This window comes from Mauremys mutica, chromosome 20 (genome assembly GCF_020497125.1).
Source record: "Mauremys mutica isolate MM-2020 ecotype Southern chromosome 20, ASM2049712v1, whole genome shotgun sequence".
NCBI classification, from domain to species: Eukaryota; Metazoa; Chordata; order Testudines; family Geoemydidae; genus Mauremys; species Mauremys mutica.
Genome location: NC_059091.1, coordinates 3,450,322 through 3,468,758, shown reverse-complemented (window position 1 = coordinate 3,468,758; position 18,437 = coordinate 3,450,322). Strand labels below are relative to the sequence as shown.

Below are 18,437 nucleotides of genomic sequence, written 5' to 3'. Positions count from 1 at the left end.
GGCTCACTCTGCGCCGCCATGTTGGGGCTCGTGAGTCGCTGCTCGGCCGCCGCCGCCGCCTCCCCCCTGCTGCGGCGCGGGGCGCTGGGCCCGGCCGGGGCCTCGGGGCGGCTGCGCGACCTGCTGCTGCTGCGCGGCGCGGCCGCCGCCGGGGCCCGTGAGTGCGGGGCGGGGCCGGGCGGGGGGGTCACCTTGGGGCCGGGCCGGGGGCTGGGAGCGGAGCCGGGCTGCGGCGGGGGGGTCGGAACCGGACCGGGCCGGGCGGGGGAGCCGGGGAGGGGCCCGTGAGGGCGGGGCGGGGCTGGGGGGTCACCTTGGGGCCGGGGGGGTCACCTTGGGGCCGGAGGGGAGGGTTGGGCTGGAGCTGGGCCGGAGGGAGGAGCTGGGGGGTCGGAACCGGGCTGCGGGGGGCGGGGGGCGGGGGGGGGGCTCGCACGGAGTGAGGGAGGCGGAACCGGGTTTTGGGGGGGGGCGCAGGAGGGGACCCAGGCCGGTGGGGGGGGGTTGGGCCGGAGCCCGGCCGCGGGGGGGGGGCCAGGCGGGGGGAGGCCCCGGGGGATGGGCATCCAGGGGAGGGGGCTGTAGCACGGGGGTTGGGCTGTGACTGACCCGGGTCAGGGGCGGCCTGGAGGGAGATTGGCCTCCCCCGGCTCAGGGAGGCCAAACTCGGGGCTGGGAGACTTGGCCTGGGAGCAGGGGGCGCTGGTACCCCCGGGGTGCAGATGGGCAACGGCTGCAAGGATCCTTTCTCCCACGGGGCCCAGCCCCCTCTGACAAGCCGCTTGTTGCCCCCAAAGCCCCGGGAGGGGCATCGCAGCCTGTCCCCTGCCCCAGCGTCTGACCTTGACTCTCGCCTCCTCTGCCCTCTCCCAGGACGGGACTATGCAGCGCAGGCGGCCCCCGCCGCCAAGGCCGGGGTTAGCACGGGCCGCATCGTGGCTGTCATCGGCGCCGTGGTGGACGTCCAGTTCGACGAGGGGCTGCCCCCGATCCTGAACGCCCTTGAGGTGCAGGGCAGGGACACCAGGCTGGTGCTCGAAGTGGCTCAGCATCTGGGTAAGCGGCGCCCCCTCCGGGTCTGTAACTGGCACAGGGCTGAGGCCTCCCTCCTTCGCTGATGATCCAGCGTGCTGACTTTCGTTCTTCTGAGCGTGCTGAAGCCACTACTGTGATCTGAGGAGGAGCAGGCTTAAAAAGGCTGCTGGCCTGGCTCTGTCTAGGAAGAGGCTACAGCCTGGGGGGGGGGGGGGGGGTGCAGTGAAAGCTGTTCCCAGGGACTCCTGTGCATGTCACCTGCTCTGATGTCCCTTCCACCTTGGGTACTTCTGCAGCCTCCAATACCAGAGGCGAAGCGACTTGCCCAAGGTGACACACGTGTGTCAGAGCTGGGAGCTGAATGTAGCTCTCCCAGGTTAGTACCCTAACCACTAGGTGTCCCTGGAACTGTCCTCCCTGCTAAGTTAGGAGATACCCCCCCCTTCCCTCCATGAGGCACTGCTGTGGTCAGTCAGGACAGGTTTTGCAGCAACTGTGTTGTTACCTGTGACAGCCTTTATGTAGCATCCATGTAATGCTCCTTTCCCATGCCCTGGCAGGTGAGAACACGGTTCGTACCATCGCCATGGATGGTACCGAAGGCTTGGTGAGAGGACAGAAAGTGCTGGACTCCGGGGCCCCAATCAGAATCCCCGTAGGCCCCGAGACCCTTGGTAGAATCATGAATGTGATTGGGGAGCCCATCGACGAGAGAGGCCCCATAACGACCAAACAGTAAGTGCAAACTCTCCAGTCTTGCAGGGCGGGAAAGAAGGAGCAAGGCCCTGCAAATGCAAACTGAAAGCGGCTGGGCTGCGCGTCCCTTGGGACTGCATGAGAGTTGGGGGCTGGGTATTGTCGCAAGACCCTCCGGGCCTTCTTAAATGGCTGTGAGTTTGTAGTGGCATCTCCGTGGCGCTACTGGGACTTGTATGGCAGGAGCTAAACTGCCATATCATAATCAGGTGTCTTCTCCCAGCTCAGTAACTTTTACTCGTCGATTTCAATGGTGCCTTGAATCCAGCCAGCGTGGGTTCCCGTTGCCTAGGTGCGCTACAAATGCAGAGAAGCAGTGAGGTGGCACTGAACCTCTGCTAAGAGCTGTCCTCAAAAAGAGAGCCCCCGACGGCCCGTTGTGTTTCCTCCAGCTGCGGTCGCCTGCCCGCGGCAGGGTGCGCTGTAGCAGGCCTTGAATGCCGTCCACCTTCTGCAAGCTGACGTGCTTCCCTGGGCCCCTCTCTTGCAGGTTTGCTGCTATCCACGCCGAAGCCCCGGAGTTTGTTGAGATGAGCGTAGAGCAAGAGATCCTGGTCACCGGCATCAAGGTGGTGGACCTGCTGGCACCATACGCCAAGGGCGGCAAAATCGGTATGTTGCAGATCAAAGGGGCCACGTGGGGGAGGGTCAGCACATGGTTCATGGAGCTGGACTCCCTTTTAGAGCTTAGGAAGCCACCCTGAGCCTTTGTTACTGTGGGGGCCGAGTAAGAGGAGCTTGGTGGGTTCAGAAGTAGTGTCCTGTTTCCTTCGCTGATGAGTAACCTGATGACTTTCGTTCTTCTGAGTTTGCTGAAGCCACTATTAATGTTCTGAGAAGGAAAGAGGGGTGGGGGCAGGGAGAGCCTCGTGGCACAGCAGCTGCTTGTCGGGGTGCTGTTGAGCTAACCAATTGCACCCGCTCCCCCCTCGCCCAGGTCTGTTCGGAGGCGCCGGCGTGGGCAAGACCGTGCTGATCATGGAGCTGATCAACAATGTGGCGAAAGCCCACGGTGGCTACTCGGTGTTTGCCGGCGTCGGGGAGCGAACCCGCGAAGGGAACGACTTGTACCATGAAATGATCGAGTCGGGGGTCATCAACCTGAAGGACACAACCTCCAAGGTGAGGGGGGGGCCCTGGTTAAGATCCCTGGGGGTCGAGCTGCTCGGCTGTATCGGCCCAGGAGCGAAAGCCGAACCCTGGGGTCTGTGCGGCGTACCCTGAGCAGTGCTGTGTGGCTGGCCAGGCAAAGAGCCTCTGGCTCAGGCTCACTGGGGAAATGCATGGTCCTTGGGGGCAGAGCTAGGGCTGGTGGTCCTGGAACAGCCCCATGGAGGTTATTGGGTGGGGCCTGGTGAGCAGCCCCGGCTGTCCCGGTAACACGTTGGCCTCCCTTGTGCTGCAGGTCGCCCTGGTTTACGGGCAGATGAACGAGCCCCCAGGTGCCCGGGCCAGAGTCGCGCTGACGGGGCTGACGGTGGCAGAGTACTTCAGGGACCAGGAGGGCCAGGACGTGCTGCTCTTCATAGACAACATCTTCCGGTTCACGCAGGCTGGCTCTGAGGTACGGTGGCAGGCCGGCACCAGGGAGCCATGGTCACCTGGCCAATGGGGTGAGCTGGGGAACACTGGCCCCCAGCGAAAAGGGGCGGCGGGGGGAGGGACTCTCCCTGTAGCTCCAGATGGCCCTTCTCGGGCTCACCAGGGAACTGCCCCCCCTCATCCAATCCACGTGACAGGCTCCCGTTGGGGCAAGGCCGTCTGTGTCTCTGCGGCCTCCGCCTGACCCGACCCTGCTCCCTTTCAGGTCTCCGCCCTGCTTGGCAGAATCCCCTCGGCCGTGGGGTACCAGCCCACCCTGGCGACTGACATGGGCACCATGCAGGAGAGGATCACCACCACCCGCAAGGGCTCCATCACCTCCGTGCAGGTAACCGGCGCCCGTGCGGCCCATGTTCTGGGGAGTGGCCGGCCAGTGTCCGCTCGGCCACACAGGCCTCTCCTGGCTCATTGAGAGGTTTCCCGTCGTGCTGGCTGTACCGTGATGTCATCGGCATCTCCCTTGTTGCCTAGGCGATCTACGTGCCAGCTGATGACTTGACCGACCCTGCCCCTGCCACCACATTTGCCCATTTGGACGCCACGACTGTGTTGTCGCGCGCCATTGCTGAGCTGGGCATCTACCCTGCCGTCGACCCTCTGGACTCCACCTCCCGCATCATGGACCCCAACATCGTGGGGCAGGAGCACTACGACGTGGCCCGGGGGGTGCAGAAGATCCTACAGGTGAGGGCTGCACGGGGTCAGGTGCGAGAGCACCGAAGGCCCAGTGGTTAGGACGTGACTGCCGTGGGAGGGTCCCTGACCCCCTCTGGGGCTCGGTACAGCGGGGAGGAGCACAGACTGGGGGGCACCTGGGTGCTCTACAAAGGGCTGGAAGGGACCTCAAGGTCCCCTGTTCAGTCAGTGGACGCTCTAGGATACAGGCTGTGGGGTCTGCGCGCCGAAGGGAGCCCCGGTTAGCTGCCGAGGAGCGGGCCGCTCTGCCAGCCTGTCGGTGGCCTGCAGCGCTTCTCTCTCCCCCCAGGACTACAAATCCCTCCAGGACATCATTGCCATCCTGGGGATGGATGAGCTGTCGGAGGAGGACAAGCTGACAGTGGCTCGCGCCCGCAAGATCCAGCGCTTCCTGTCCCAGCCCTTCCAGGTGGCCGAGGTCTTCACTGGCCACATGGGCAAGCTGGTCCCTCTGAAGGAAACCATCAAGGGCTTCCAGGAGATCCTGGCAGGTGAGGTGCTGGGGGTGGGGCTTATTGACTCTTCAGCTAACCCAGCCCTGGCAGTGGGGGGATGATGGCTGTGGCCCATGGACACTCCCCTCTGCTGCCAGCTGGGAGGCTGGGCCCACATCTGGTGCTGCCAGCAGGTCACTGAGGTCCATGGCCGTCTTGGTGGGCTGCCTGGCAGGGGCTTGCTCGTTGGGCTGCAGCTTCATCCCCCCCGAGATGATTCCCGTGAAGCTGCAGGGACCTTCCCCAGCTGTGTAAAAGCCCTGGTGTTTGCTGCTCCCTTGTGGGGAGTCCCTGGGGAAGCTGGTCCCCCTCCTCACTGATGCCCCTTGTGCGCAGGTGCCTACGACCACCTGCCGGAACAGGCCTTCTACATGGTGGGCCCCATCGAGGAGGCCATGGCGAAGGCGGACAAGCTGGCCGAGGAGCACTCATGAGCCATGGGCTCCGTCATGCCTCTCCCCCACCGCATCCCCACCCAGCTCCCCAGGGCCCCAGCTGGGTGTCGTGTCGTGTCTGCAGAGTATATTTAAAGTTTCCAATAAAACATCCGTCTAAAACATGAAGCAGGGCTGTTGTCACTGGGGGGAGAATCTGCGTGGGGCAGAGTTCTGGGTGGGGGGTGACAGTTGGATCAGTGTGGGGGGGAGGGGGGATTCCGGGGGTGGCAGCGTAACTTACAGGACTAGTAAATGGTGCAAGTAGCTTCCAACCCAGCTGATCATTGGGCCTGGGCTGCCTCCTTCCCTCCCCTCGGCTCCCGGCACCCTGTGGCGCAGCTTGTCCCAGCCAGGCCTGGCAGCAGCAAGGAGTCTGGCACTGCTGAGTCATTCGTCTCCGAACCGGAGCTGCTGTCGCTCCTGGCTGGTCCCTGGTTGGTGCTGACGCCACCGCCCCCAGCGGAGACGCTACAGTGCCCAGCTCCTGCCCCCGGTTAATTAGCGGGTGGGGGGGGGTCGGCCGAACTCGGTCCCCTGATGGCTGGGGAAGGCGAGGAGCGAGGGCCTGAGATTTCAGAGCCTCCTTGCTGCAGATGTTTGCAGCAGAGCAGCTTTCCGGATGCTTCTGGGTAGCAGAGAACGAAGCGGGTTGGCTCTGAAATAGTTCTTGCTACGCTGGGCCGGGCTGAGCCAACCTCCCCTGTCAGGCAGCGCTGGTCTGTTCCCATGGGCAGGTGGTCTCTTGGGATGAGCCCGTTTCTCTTGGTTTGTAACCATAGGGCTTGGCCGGGCCTGGCTTTAAGAGGTGGGGGCCACTGGCTGGGGGGCCAGTACCCAGCCCTGTCTGCTTCCCAATATGCTCATCACCTCCCCAGGACAGCGAGATTCCTGAATGCCACCACCTGGCACTGCCACGGCTCCTTGCCCAGTCCTTGACCCCATCCCCCCTCTGCATTGAAAGCCCTGTCCTGGCACCAGTGCCTGCTTAACATGGCTTCGCTGGCAGCTGGGCGATGACGCAGCAGCAGGCTTGTGGGAAGTGCTGCAGGAGACGTGCCAGAGCAGAGTCCAGGAGGGAGAAGCAGCGGGTTGCTCAGCTGTACCTGCGGGCGGCTGCTGCTGGCGCCGTTAACTCCTGAGTGTCTGGGTGTCCCAGCATGAACACCCGCTGCACCCCATGCAAGAGGAGGGGGAGGCTGGGGGGCGACTCCTCCCAGCTGGTTGCCTTGTCTAGTTGCTCAGTACTCCTCTTGGTGGACTGGGGAAACGATATTCCACCCACAGCAGCAGCAAGAGAGCTCACGAGCTGGGTTCCTGTACATAACTGGGGTGTTTCCTGTGGGCCCCTCTGTGTTTCCTCCAGCATCTCACTGCAGCAGATCCCATGGGTCTGTGGCCGCATCTCTAGGTCCTAACAGCTCAGGGCCCCCAGGTGCTGTACAGCTGCTGAGACTCTCCCTGCCCTGAGGAGCTGAGACAAAGGCTAGGCAGGGGAAGTGACTGAGCTGGTTTAGTGATGGAGCTGGGCCAATAACCCACGTCTGCCCCTCAGCTAGGGTTCCCAAGGGTAGGGCACTTGGAGCTCGGGTGAGGGTTCCTGTGGGTAGGGCTTCCCGCCGTAGGGTTAGGTTTAGGGTTAGGAACCTAGCACTAGGTTGGAGTTAAGCCAGTCTAGGCCCCTGGTGTCTGTTCAGCCCTTGGCACAAGGGGCCCTCGGTCCGTGACTGGGATGCCTGGGTGCTACCAGAATACAAAGGCCACTGAAATGCAGCCACCTCTGGATTGGAACGTGGCACCTGTTTAAGCCGCCGACGGCAACGGTCCAAGAGGAGCCAAAGACCCTATCCGGCTGCCTCACACAATGATGGGGTGGTCCACAGCGCCCCTGGCCTGCCCGGTGAGAAGAGCTGTGGCATTGAGCAGAGCCCGGGGGCCTGAGGGGACACGGACCCCCCCAAGCATGTGCCAATGGAGCAGCTCTGAAGTGCCCGGCCCCTGAAGTCAACCCTGTGCCCCCGCGTTGGACGAGCGCGGAGGGGAAGGGGCTGGAGGGAGCTGGGGGAGGCAGGGTCTTCTGGCAGCGTCTAGAACCCAGCAGGGTGGGGCAGGCAGGGCCCCTTTGCACCAGAGGTGAGGCTGGCCCAAGCCGTGCAGGGGGCCTCCAGGGACCCCGACACTGGCCTTGTTAAGGGGGTGTGTGGGGGGGGTCAGTGTTGGCAGGGGGGGTTCTGTATTATTGGGGGCTGATTTTAAAAGGCCCCACTGACCACTCAGCCCTAGACCCGGCCTCCCCTCTCATGGGCCCTGCCCTGCAGGGCCGGGTGTGGGGCTGAGGCTGCCGGGGGCTGGCAGGGGAGAAGCGCCTGTGGCTCAGCACCCGCTGGCTGAGCATCCCTGGGCCCGGAGGGAGCCGGCGGCGCTGGCCGGGGGTGGGGCAAGCGGATGCGGGATTCAGCCAAGACCCCGGGGAGCTGCTCTCTGGGGGGTTCGATGGGGGGGTTAACACGTGGCCTGGTAGCTGGAGTGAAACCCACTGTGTGTGGGGGGGCACCCCAGACCCCCCCAGGGCCTCTCATCATGGGGGGGCCCAGCAGCCGCCTCCCCCCCAGGCCTCCTGTCTTTTGCACCATTTTGAAAACACAAAAGAGCCATTTGCTCAGCTGCCTCTTGGCTTTAATAACCATCCCCAGAGCAGCTGGGCCTTTTGTGTGGCTGGGCCGGGCTCGGGGCTCCCCCTAGCGAGAGCAGAGGGGCCGGGAGCCTCGCAAGGGGGAGGCCTCTGGGACGGGGCGGGGGGTCAGATTTTCATGCCCCACTTGGCACTGAATCCAGGCTGGGGCCTGGTCTGGGGTCAGAGAAGGGGAGGAGCCCCCTTCCCCCCCCCCCCGAGGGGGAAAATGAGTTAGGACTAAGGTCCCAGACCCACCTGCCCTGGGAAATCCTGGCTCCTTGCAAGGGGAAATTCCCCAGTGCCCCCCCTTCCCGCCCCGCTCCCCTGGGGTTAGTGCAGCGTGGAGATGGGCTCTCCCCCTGCTGGGGATGCAGATGCAGGGAGAAGCATTGGGGGGGGCTGAAAATCCCACCAGCCTGGCTACCCCGTGGGGGCCGAGGTGGGGAACAGGCGCCGTGGGGCGCTCTGCAGTCTCTGGTGGGGTTGGGGGGTCCCAGGCTGGCCCGAGCACACAGCAGGGAAGGAGGCGGCCTCTCCCCACGGCTCAGAGTCCGAGAGGTTTGGCCCATGTGCCAGGGAGCCCCGGGCGGCTGCTGGGTGCCAGCCGTCGCCAGTCCCACCCCACGCAATCAGCCAGCCAAAGGCCAGGCACAGAGGGCACGGGAAGGGGGCTGGGGAAAAGCATTTCTCGGGGGTCTGCTGGCTGTGCTGACCGAGGAGCCTGGTGCTGCGTGGGGAACACTGACCCCCTTCATGCAGAGGCCTCCAGGGGAGCGTCAGGCTGAGCATGCCAGGGGGGGAAGCAGGGAACCCAGCGGGCAGGTGCTGTCTCTCTCCTCTCAGATGAGGCTCGCAGCGGGGGTCTCACGCCCCTCCAACCGGGGGGGTGCCCGGTCCCAGATCTCTACTTAGCCGCCCCGCCCATGGGGCAAAGCCTTAGTGGTACCCCATGCAGCGGGACAGGAGGGCTCCGGCGAGCCACTCAGCTGCTTCAGAACAGGCCGGAAGTGGGGGGGCTTTTCTCCCCTTCCCCAGGCACGAGATTTACCGCAGTGGTGAAGGGAGAGGAAAGCGTCACCTGCGTTTGCGGGGCCTGACCAAGCCCAGGCTTCGGAAGAAGATTCCCAGGATGCTTTGCAACTTAGCTAGACTGGAGATCACCTGTCACTGAAATGCAGCCCCCTCTGGGGCAGGGCGAAGCAGCTGTTTATATGTGGGTTGGTCACACCACTCGGAGATGGAGCCCGGCAGCAGGTCATACAAAGATTGCTCCCCCAGGCCTGAAATGCAGCTGCCTCTTGGGTGGGGCATGGCAGCTGTTTAGCCGCTTCTCAGCAACACGCTCGGTTTGGGACAGGAAGTGAAGACCTCCTTCTCCGGCTGATTGACCCCTCCATTGGTGGCGTGCGGGCAGGATGTTCATGGGCGAGAGCAGTGGGGATCTCTAGTGGCCCCAGCAGCACAGCGCCCCCTACCAGCAGGCTGGGGACTGAGGCGATGCCGACGCTGTGGGCAGAGCGCCTCCTATTGAATTCCCGGGGCATTCGTTTGCGGCAGGGTGAGCTGGCTTCACCCAAAGTTCTGCCCATGCTTGCTGCTGGGTAGGATCCGAAAGGGGACGAGGGCCTCACCCTACGATCCCAGCCCCGCTGGGGAAAGCCCTGGCTGGGGTGGGCTCCCCTGGCACTGCAGGGGGAGCTGGGAAGAGGTTATAGCTGCTTCCAACCCGGGGGGAAAGAACAAGGGCTCGAGGCCGGATGGGGAAGGGATTTTTTTAACCCCTAAATCCATTCTCAGGAGGGGGGGGTCCAGCAAGGTGCAGCTCTATGGGGCTTCCCCCAGCACCCACTTTTTACCCTGTGCCTGGTGTATGGGGTGTGCGTGTGTCATGATAGGGGGCATGTGGCATAGTCCCCTGGGCATCAGAGGGTGAGCAAACCGGCGTTAGGGGGCTGGGCCCCATTACGATGCACGTGGGTCATGGTGCATGGGGGGTGCATTACGATGCACGTGGGTCATGGTGCATTGAGGGGGCCATTACGATGCACGTAGGTCACTGTGCATGGGGGGTGCATTACGATGCACGTAGGTCACTGTGCATGGGGGGTGCATTACGATGCACGTAGGTCACTGTGCATGGGGGGTGCATTATGATGCACGTGGGTCATGGTGCATGAGGGGCCCATTATGATGCACGTGGGTCATGGTGCATGGGGGACCCATTATGATGCACGTGGGTCATGGTGCATTGAGGGGGCCATTACGATGCACGTAGGTCACTGTGCATGGGGGGTGCATTACGATGCACACGGGTCATGCTGCATTGGGGGGGCCATTACAGTGCACGTCCGCCACGGCACCCCATGCACTGGGGGGGGGTCCTCATTACGGCCTGTAGCCGCCGCCCCCTCTTGCAAATCAGGCCCCCCCTCCCTCCCTCCCCCCAGGGCTCGCCCCTCTCCGGCTACAAATGGCTCCTGCACCTTTAAATAATTCATCCGGCTGCCTCCTGCACGGGGCCGGGCTGGGAGGAGGCAGCGCCCGCCGGTGACATCAGCGCCCGCTCGGGCTCCCGCAGCCACCTGCTCCCAGCCAGAGCCCGGCGGAGGCGGCACCGGAGCCGCGGAGCCCCGGGACCCCCCCGCCCAGGTAAGGCGCGCGGGGTGCATCGGGGGGGGTCCCCAGCTGAGCCCATCCCGCCCCCCCCTTTCCAGCCAGCTGCTGCGTGCAGCCTCCTGGGTCCCAAAGGCAGCACGAGCCGGATGGGCCCTGCCTGCCCCCCCCGGGGTGGGGATCCCCCAATCCGGCTGCCTGGAGCGCGGGGGGGGGGTCCCGGAGCTCTGCCCTCCCCAGGTGAAGGAGGCGTTGGATGCTGGGACAAACTTTGTGCAACTCTGTCCGGGGGGGGGAGGTGTTTGGGGCTTGTGACGCAGCTGAGGGGGGGTGGAGAGCGGGGTCTGGGGCTTGTGACGCGGTTGGGGGGGGTGTTTGGGGCTTGTGACACGGGGGGGGGGGCTGCAAAGGGGGCGGGGTTTGTGATGCAGCCGGAGGGTTGGGGGTGCAAAGTGGGGGCCCCGCAGGATCTGGGGCTTGGAACACAGCTGGGGGGGGGGTGTTGGGAGGTGCAAAGTGTCTGCGTGTGGGGGGTGGAGCTTGTGACGCAGCGGGTGGGGTGGGGGAGCTGCAAAGAGGAGCCTGGAGGAGTTTGGGGCTTGTGATGCCCTGGGGGGTGGGCGGGTGCAGGGCCTGGGATCCAGCTGGTAAAGCCCCGTCTGGCCTGTTCCCCCCCACTCCCTGCCCCACGGGCTCTGGGGCAGGATTGTTCCCTGGCCTGTGCTTTGCCCAGCCCCCAGGGAGGGGTGTGGGGGACCCTCCCTCCTGGCTGCTGCCTGCACTAGGGGGTCTCTCTGTGATCGTCATCTGGGATGCTCCTCTTAGGGGTTCTCCTACGTGGGGGGTGTCCTCCCCAGCCCCCTGCAGTCAGGCTGGCAATGAATGTGGAACGAGGGGCCACTGGGTAATAGAGGTTTTGGGGGAGGGGCTGGGAACTAGGACTCCTGGGTTCTATCCCTGGCTCTGGGGGAGGAAGAGGATCTAGTAGTTACAGCAGGGTTGCGGGAAGTCAGGACTCCTGGGTTCTACCGCCAGCTCGGCCACCTTGGGAGTTGCTTTGCCTCCCTGCCTCAGTTTCCCCACTTGCACAGCTGGGAGAACATTTGCCTGGTTCCCAGGGTAGGGGGTTAAAGTGGGAGCCGTGGGTCAGTGTGTGCTAGGGGCCCAGTCCGGAGGCTGTAGGGCTCTCGCTGGGTGGTGCCCGGCTGGGGTTTGCAAAGCACTCTGGTCCCGCTGGGTGGCAGGGGGAGGCCAGAGCAGAGGGTCAGTGGCAGCTGGAGGGAAGCCCAGGCCTGGCGGTTTCTCCTCGTTCCCAGGGCGCACCGTGCAGGCGGGTCCCCGCAGTGTCTGGCTAGCCTGGGCCAGCGGGGGCTGACGTGCCGGGCAGCAGGTGCGGGGTAGGGGGGCACCACGGTCTCAGCTGATCCCCCCCCCCCCCAGCTGTTTCCTATTGACTGGGGAGTGACGCTGGAAGCTTCCTCCCTTGCCCTCCGCTGCTGCCTGGCAACTTGCGACCTTCTTAGCCTCGACCTACGCACTGTGAGAGGGGATCGGGGGGGGGGGGGAGTGTTTCCTGGAGTCACCAGGGGGCTAATGGTCCGGGGTCCCAGAGCCATGTGCCGCCCAGCAGGGAGATAATCCTGGGACCAGGGAAAGCCCTTTGCTCCCTGGAGGTGCCAGTGGGGTCAGATTTCCCCAAGAGGGAGTCTGGGTCCGGGGGCAGGATGCCCGGGGGTTCGGGTTAAGGGGGAGCTGGGGCGAGGGGCAGAACTGAGGAGGCGGCATTGGAACCGAGCGGCAGCAAGACGGGCCGTGAGACACTAGCCTGGTGAAAGTCTTGCACGGAAAAGTTTTGATCCACAGTGGCTCCGGGGGCTGGGGTGAGGGGGTGAATCTGCCCGTGGGGAAATATTTTCACGGGAAAGCAAAGTTTCCGGGGGGGGGTCAGCAATAAATAAATAAATACCCCTCCCCACACACACACACACAGGGAAAACGCTTGTGCAAATTGTCCCCGGGAAGTGTGAGCTGCTTTGGTGCAGCTGTGGCAAATGGGGGCGGGGGGGGGTGTTCCTGGGCGAGTGGGGGACGGGCACAGCGTGTGACTCCTGGTGTGGCATCGGGCCAGGGGCTGCTGCCTGGCCCTGCTTGATGGGACACCTCCGGCGTCTCCATCTTTGTGGCTCCGTGCTAGGGACGGCGCAGGGGGGCCTGTGTCCTCTCCCCTGGCTCCGCGTCCTTGGGAAGGAGAGCGTGCCGAGGCCGGCGCGGTCCGCGCAGGGCTCGCCCGGCCTGGCCTGGTCACGTTTCACGCTGCTGCTGCCTGGCTCCCGTGTCTCTTATCGGCGGTGCCAAGAGTCGCCTGGGCAGGCCGGTCCTGGGGGGGCCCTGTCCCCCCCCTCCCCCCTCTATCCTGGGCACCTCTCCCAGGGCCTGCCAGGACACAGGCAGGTTTTCCCCCTTCCTGGCTAGGGAGGCGCCTGTGCTTGTCCTGGTGGTGATTCACGGGCAGCGCCAGCGAAGGCCTCCCGGCTGCCTGCTGGTGGGAGGGGAAGTGCAGGCTGGGCTCCAGGGGTTGGGCGGGGCGGTGGGGGGGGAGGTCCTGTGTGAGTGGGGGGGGGAGCCCCCCCCCCACTGCCTGGCACAAGCGCTCGCCAAGCTCAGCCATCTGTTCCCCCTGCACCTTGCAGCCGCCTGGAGCGGTGCCCAGACCACAATGGCTCCTGGTTTTGTCTCTGATGGGGGGGGGGGGTGACATGGGAGAGAGGGGAGGAGTTGGCAGCCACAGTCCAATCTGGAGCCAGCCCCACTGCCTCTCCCCACCCCCCATCGTGCCCCCCACCCGAACACCAGCCTGTGCCTTGCCCTGTCTGGATGCTCCCAGGGGGCTACTGGAAGGGGGGGGCAGCCGGTAACTAGGGGTGCAGGAAAGAAGCCCACGTGGCCAGATCATCTGATGGCTCCCCCCCCCCCCAGCTCCAGTGCTCCCCTGCTGGGGCTGAACTGTTTCCCGAGGCGGTGGGGCAGGCCCTGTGTGTGTTTGAGGGGGCCAGGCGAGAGCAGTGGGGGGCTTGCCCTCCTCCCCCCCAATCCTGGTCCCCTCTCCCTGCTTGGGGAAGGGGGCACATGAATCTTTCCCCCCCCCCCGGTGCTTTGGCTGCTGGAGCCAGCTTGTGGCATCTCCTCCATGGCAGAGGAGTTGGGGTGGTGATGGGGGTCCCCCATCCCAGCCTTCATCTGCTGCCTCCCAGCCTTGTGGGCTTGGTGGCTGTGGGGGAGTCGTGGGGACATTGGGTAGGGGGGCTCTTGGAGTTGGGGCTGCTGGGATAGGGGGTTTGGGGGGCCACTGGGGTGGGGTGGAAGGTTCAGAACTGGCAGGAATTGAGCAGGAGAAAAGGGAAACGGTTTAGAAATAGACCAACCCGGCAGCAGGGGGGGAGGGGCCGTGCTGGCTAGTGGGGGGGGGGGGGCTCCAGCCAGCCCAGGCGGATGCAGGGTCCCTTCTCTTCCCACCCACTTCTGATTCAGCCCCCCGCGCTTGCTCGGAGACATGGCCAGGATGTCCCGGGGGGTGGGGGAATCTGCACCTTTGGGTGGCACAGAGGCAGGGGAGGCTCAGCACGGTCCAGAGGCAGCCCCCCCCCCCATTGCTTTGGGATCAGAGCCTGGGGGGCTGGAGGGGGATGAGATGGGACTGTGTGTGGAGGGGGAGGGGTCCAGGGGAGCAGTGATGCGGGCGGGAGGGGGTGGAAGCCTTTTGGGGGGGGTGGAGATGGGGGGGGGGTCTCGTCCTGGGGCAGGCTCGGTGCGGGGCACCCGTCCTGGATCGCCCCAGCCTTAGAGTCAAGGGGAGCTGACTGGCACCGCCGCCTGCAGCCCTGCAGGCTGGAGACCCCTCCCTGCTCCTTCCCCCTGCAGCCCGGGGCCCTGGGAGCAGATGGGGGGGGCTGTTTCAGAGAGGGGTCCCCCGAGTGCTGGCGGGGGGGGAAGCAGCCCTGTGCGGTTTGGAGACCATGTGCCCAGCTCTGTGCTTGGCAGGGGCTCTGCACGGGAATGGGGAGGGGGGATCCCCTGCACCCCACCTTCCCTACACCCCCTTCCCTCCCAGATTTGCTCAGCCCATCAAGCCATGCTGGAGGCCTGCTCCATCCAGCCCCCCTCCCATGCCAGAACCACCCCCCCCCCGCTTGGGATTACCGCAGCTCTCTCTGTAACCTACTTACGCCTCTGGCATCGGAGACGAGCAACCCGCCCCCAACGGGAGCTGAGCGCGGCTCTCACTAATAGGGCTGCCTGGTGCGCCCCTCACCCCTGCAGGGAGGCAGGCTGGGGGGGGAGGTGGGCTCTGCATGGCGATGGGGAGAGCGCTGGGATCGCCCCCCCCCCGGGGGGGCTGCACCAAAGGGCAGCTGAATGCCGCATTCCTAGCCAGAGCTGCGGGGGGGGGCTGCAGCCTGCGCCAGAGGGGGCTGGGCCGGCAAATGCCCATGGGGCTCAGAGGCCTGGGCTGGATTGTGTTCTGGCTCCCTTCCTGAGGAGGGCAGGGATGTAACTAATTGGGGGGGTTGAACTCTGTGCGATGAGTCTGACGTTCTCAGCTCGGGTCCACGTCCCGTGGATTCAGGGGTCATCTCCACTGTGCCCGTTCCATCTTCCCCGCTGCGTGTACCATCCCCCGTGGGGCCAGTACGCAGACGCTCCCCTCGGCAGGCCCTAGGGTTCACGGGCCTTCGTCCTACTGTCTGGCTCAGGAAGCAGAGCTAGGACCAGCTTGGGATGCAAGCTGGGGGGATGGGTGGGGTGGGCGTGCTAGGACTCTTGGGTTATTTTCTTTGCCCTGACTTGCTGTTGGGGGTGGGGTGGGGGTTGAGTTGTTGCCCCGGCTTGTGCCTCAGTTTCCCCACTTGTAAAATGGGAGTGATGCCTGCCTCCCGGCGGGGCTGTGCTGATGGATTAGCTGGTGGCTCAGTGGAGTGCTTTGAGATCCTTGGGCGAGAGGCCTAGAGGAGAGCAGATGACAATACCGAGCTGTCTGGCCGAGTCAGCATTCGGCACCGGGAGGAGACGGCTGACGTGGGCTGGGGCGGGGGGGGGGGCACCTTGTTGTGCCCGCTTGCGCTGTCAGATTTCTCCATCTCCGGCTGCCCGCTCCCTGCATCCCCCCGGATCGGTGCGGCCGGTGGCCGTTTTGATCCCTGCGTGTGCCCCTCCTTGTCCTCCAGCAGCGCCAATCTGCAGCCGCGTCTGGACCCGGCTCAGCAGAGCCAGGAGATGCAGCCACTGGCCTCTCCCCAAAGGTCCAGCATCCACATTCTCTTGCTAGGAGCTCATCAGACCCCCCCGCTTTGTGGGTCACATTAGACACAGGGACGGGGCTTCGGATCCACAGTGGGGTGATCGCAACCCGGTGCCCACCAAGGCTGGTTCTTGACTCTGCCCCTGGGACACATCTGTGATGTGGGGGTGGGGGCCTGGCCTGGGGTTGGGATTGTTCACACTCCTGGGAGCCGGGCAGTGGGGGATGAAGGATGCACCAGGGAGAGGCTGTAAGTGCTCGGGCGTCTTCTGTGCTTTCCTGAGCTGTGTGCACGAGTGAGAGAGAGGTGAAAGGAGAACTCCCTGGATGGGAGAGCCGGGGAGCCGGTTCCTGGCAGTAGGAGCTGCAGAGGAGAAGGCTCTCATGCCCTGACTGTGTGTGTGTGCGGGGGGAGCTGGATTTATGGGAGGGGGCGGCTGGCTGCAGCAGATCCACGGAGGGCTTTTGGGGAATGAGGAGTGGCTTTTTAAAGTGGAGCCTGGAATGACTGGGGAGGTGGGATGGGGGGTAGGAGAATGGGGCCGTGCATGTGGGAGTCTGGGGAGCTCGGATTTGGGGAGGGGGGAGTGAGGAAATGAAGTGCTGCGGAGGAGGACGGGTGGCATTGTCTAATGGTTAGAGCACAGAATGGGGAGCCAGGACTCCTGGGTTCTGCTCCCAGCTCTGGGCAGGAAGTGGAGGCTAGCGCTGAGGTGGGGTTGTGATTCAGGGCTCCTGGGTTCTGTTCCCTGCTGTGACTCCCTCGGGGTGTGCTGGCTCTGACCCGCCATGCGCTCTGGGGGGGGTAGGGGGTCCCTTTGGGGGCAGGAGGGGAGCCGCGAGTTGGAGCTGGGTGTGGGGTGTCTGGGGATGGGACTGAATAGAGGAGGGAGCCGAAGCTAAGGAGATGCCCCTACCTGAGTGTGTGGGGGGGGGACTAGAGCTTTAGCTAAGGAAGGGGAGAGAACACCCCCTGCAACTTGGGAGGAGGGGGCTGCCCCAAAGTCTCCCAGGCTGGCATCACACTGGGGAGTCCTACCATGGTGCCCCCTTCTCCCTGTGTCCTCGGCGCCCCCCACCCCTCTCCTCATCAGGACCCCTCCCACCCCACTAGCCGCTTCCCCTCTGAGTCCCTGGCAGCCCCCCCCACACTGTATCCTGGGGGACACTCCCCTTCTCTGGGACTGAGCTGGAGGGGCCCAGCGTCGGCACAGCCCCCTGGGCAGCTATTGCCCCCTCAGTCCCTGGGGGTGGGGGAGGCAGTGCTAGGACCCAGCCTGGCCCCGCAATCCACGGGGGGTGGGGACCCAGCCTGGCCTCCCGATTGGGGGGGGGGAGACTGGGGCGGCGCTAGGACCCGCCCCTCCCAATCCCCGGGGGGGGGGGGACCGGCGGCGCTAGGACCCGCCCCCCCAATCCCCGGGGGGGGGGGGGAAGGAACCGGCCAGTGCTAGGACCCCCCCCCATACGGGGGGGGGGAACCGACGGCGCTAGGACCCGCCCCCCCAATACCCGGGAGGGGGGAGGAACCGGCGGCGCTAGGACCCGCCCCCCCATACCCGGGGGGGAGGAACCGGCGGCGCTAGGACCCGCCCCCCCCCCAATACCCGGGAGGGGGGAGGAACCGGCGGCGCTAGGACCCCCCCCAATACCCGGGAGGGGGGAGGAACCGGCGGCGCTAGGACCCGCCCCCCCCAATACCCGGGAGGGGAGAGGAACCGGCGGCGCTAGGACCCGCCCCCCCATACCCGGGAGGGGGGAGGAACCGGCGGCGCTAGGACCCGGCCGGTCCCGGCGCTAGGACCCGGCTCCCGCCCGGCCCCGCTTCCTGCCCAGCGCGGCTCCCCGGACCCGGCCATGCTGAGCCCGCCCCGAGCCCGCAGCCCGGCCCGGGCCATGTGAGCGGGACCCGCCGCCGGGGCACCGCCCGCCGCTCCAGGTCCGGGGGTGGGTGGGAGAGGCCCCCCCGCAGCCTGGGACCCCCCGTGGCTGGTTTGGGGGGCAGGGTTATGGGGGTCCCCCCTGTGGCTTTGCGGGGGGCAGGGTTATGGGGCCCCCTGTGGCTGGTTTGGGGGGCAGGGTTATGGGGGTCCCCCCTGTGGCTTTGCGGGGGGCGGCGTTATGGGGCCCCCCGTGGCTGGTTTGGGGGGCAGGGTTATGGGGCCCCCCCGTGGCTGGTTTGGGGGGGCAGGGTTATGGGGGATTCCCTTTTTGAAGGTGGGGGATTCCCTGGGCTCGGTGGGTTTTGGGGTGCGGGGGTAGAACCCAGGAGCCCTGGCTGCCAGTTAGGGATCCCCCTGCATGGGAAGGGGGGGTGCAGCCCCTTGTGCGTGGCTTGGGATGTGGTTGTTGCGGGATCCCCTCCTGGTGGTTTGGTTTTTGGGGGGGGGGCGATAGCTGGGGGGGAATTTCCTGTGTGTGGTAGGGAAGGGGGGAATCCTTGGGTGTGTCTGTTGGGGTGGGAGAGTTATGTGGGTGAGATCACACCATAGCCAGGGGAGTCCCTGCTGTGTGGCTGGGGGGATCCCCCAGTTTTTTGGGGGGAATCCCCTGTGGGGTCCACAGAGCCACACACACAGAGCCATGGTGCCAGCATCCCTTCTCCCCCCCACCCCCACCCCCACCGCAGGAAGTGGCCGGGAAATGGCAGCTGGGTTTGTTGCGTCTCTTGTTGTTTTTGAAATGTCCTTTTTATTTTATTTATTTATTTATTTATTTATTTATTTATTTTTTCTTTTCAACCCGATTCGGTTTCGGTTTCTGGACCTCCCGGAGCTCGGGAACCTGTCCGGCCTGGGTCCCTCTCTGCCTGTTAAAAATTACCTTCAGGGGTCAAA

The 18,437-nt window shown here is 65.1% G+C and overlaps 2 protein-coding genes and 2 non-coding genes across 5 annotated transcripts in view; all 4 read left to right on the top strand.

The window, feature by feature from the left end:
• ATP5F1B (ATP synthase F1 subunit beta) lies at positions 1–5,146 on the top strand. The gene is made up of 10 exons (XM_044995492.1): positions 1–157; positions 874–1,056; positions 1,596–1,770; positions 2,282–2,403; positions 2,729–2,913; positions 3,197–3,355; positions 3,599–3,721; positions 3,865–4,077; positions 4,379–4,580; positions 4,920–5,146. Exons 1-10 carry the CDS (start codon positions 19–21, stop codon positions 5,015–5,017), a joined length of 1,599 nt encoding a protein of 532 aa, XP_044851427.1. The 5' UTR covers positions 1–18; the 3' UTR covers positions 5,018–5,146.
• On the top strand, positions 1,109–1,182 carry LOC123354129. Its single transcript, XR_006574627.1, has one exon. It is a non-coding gene; the product is annotated as a small nucleolar RNA SNORD59 (small nucleolar RNA).
• LOC123354128 lies at positions 2,559–2,632 on the top strand. The gene has a single exon (XR_006574626.1). It is a non-coding gene; the product is annotated as a small nucleolar RNA SNORD59 (small nucleolar RNA).
• Positions 5,147–10,098: 4,952 nt separating the features above from the next.
• BAZ2A (bromodomain adjacent to zinc finger domain 2A) overlaps positions 10,099–18,437 on the top strand; it is a 30,260-nt gene continuing 21,921 nt past the window's right edge. The window contains exon 1 of one of the 2 annotated variants that reach the window (XM_044995416.1): positions 10,099–10,340. The gene's annotated coding sequence lies outside the window, so the exon portion shown is untranslated. Of the gene's footprint in view, positions 10,341–17,405; positions 17,540–18,437 lie in introns of those variants that run through there. The other variant, XM_044995418.1, reaches the window with a different exon arrangement.

What these genes read in the sequence shown, in the direction of transcription:
- ATP5F1B (XM_044995492.1), top strand. Translation starts at nt 19, where the DNA reads ATGTTGGGGCTCGTGAGTCGCTGCTCGGCCGCCGCCGCCGCCTCCCCC. An exon ending in CGCCAAGGGCGGCAAAATCG is followed by an intron (nt 2,404 to 2,728) that starts GTATGTTGCAGA and finishes CCCCTCGCCCAG; the next exon opens with GTCTGTTCGGAGGCGCCGGC. An exon ending in GGGTGCAGAAGATCCTACAG is followed by an intron (nt 4,078 to 4,378) that starts GTGAGGGCTGCA and finishes CTCTCCCCCCAG; the next exon opens with GACTACAAATCCCTCCAGGA.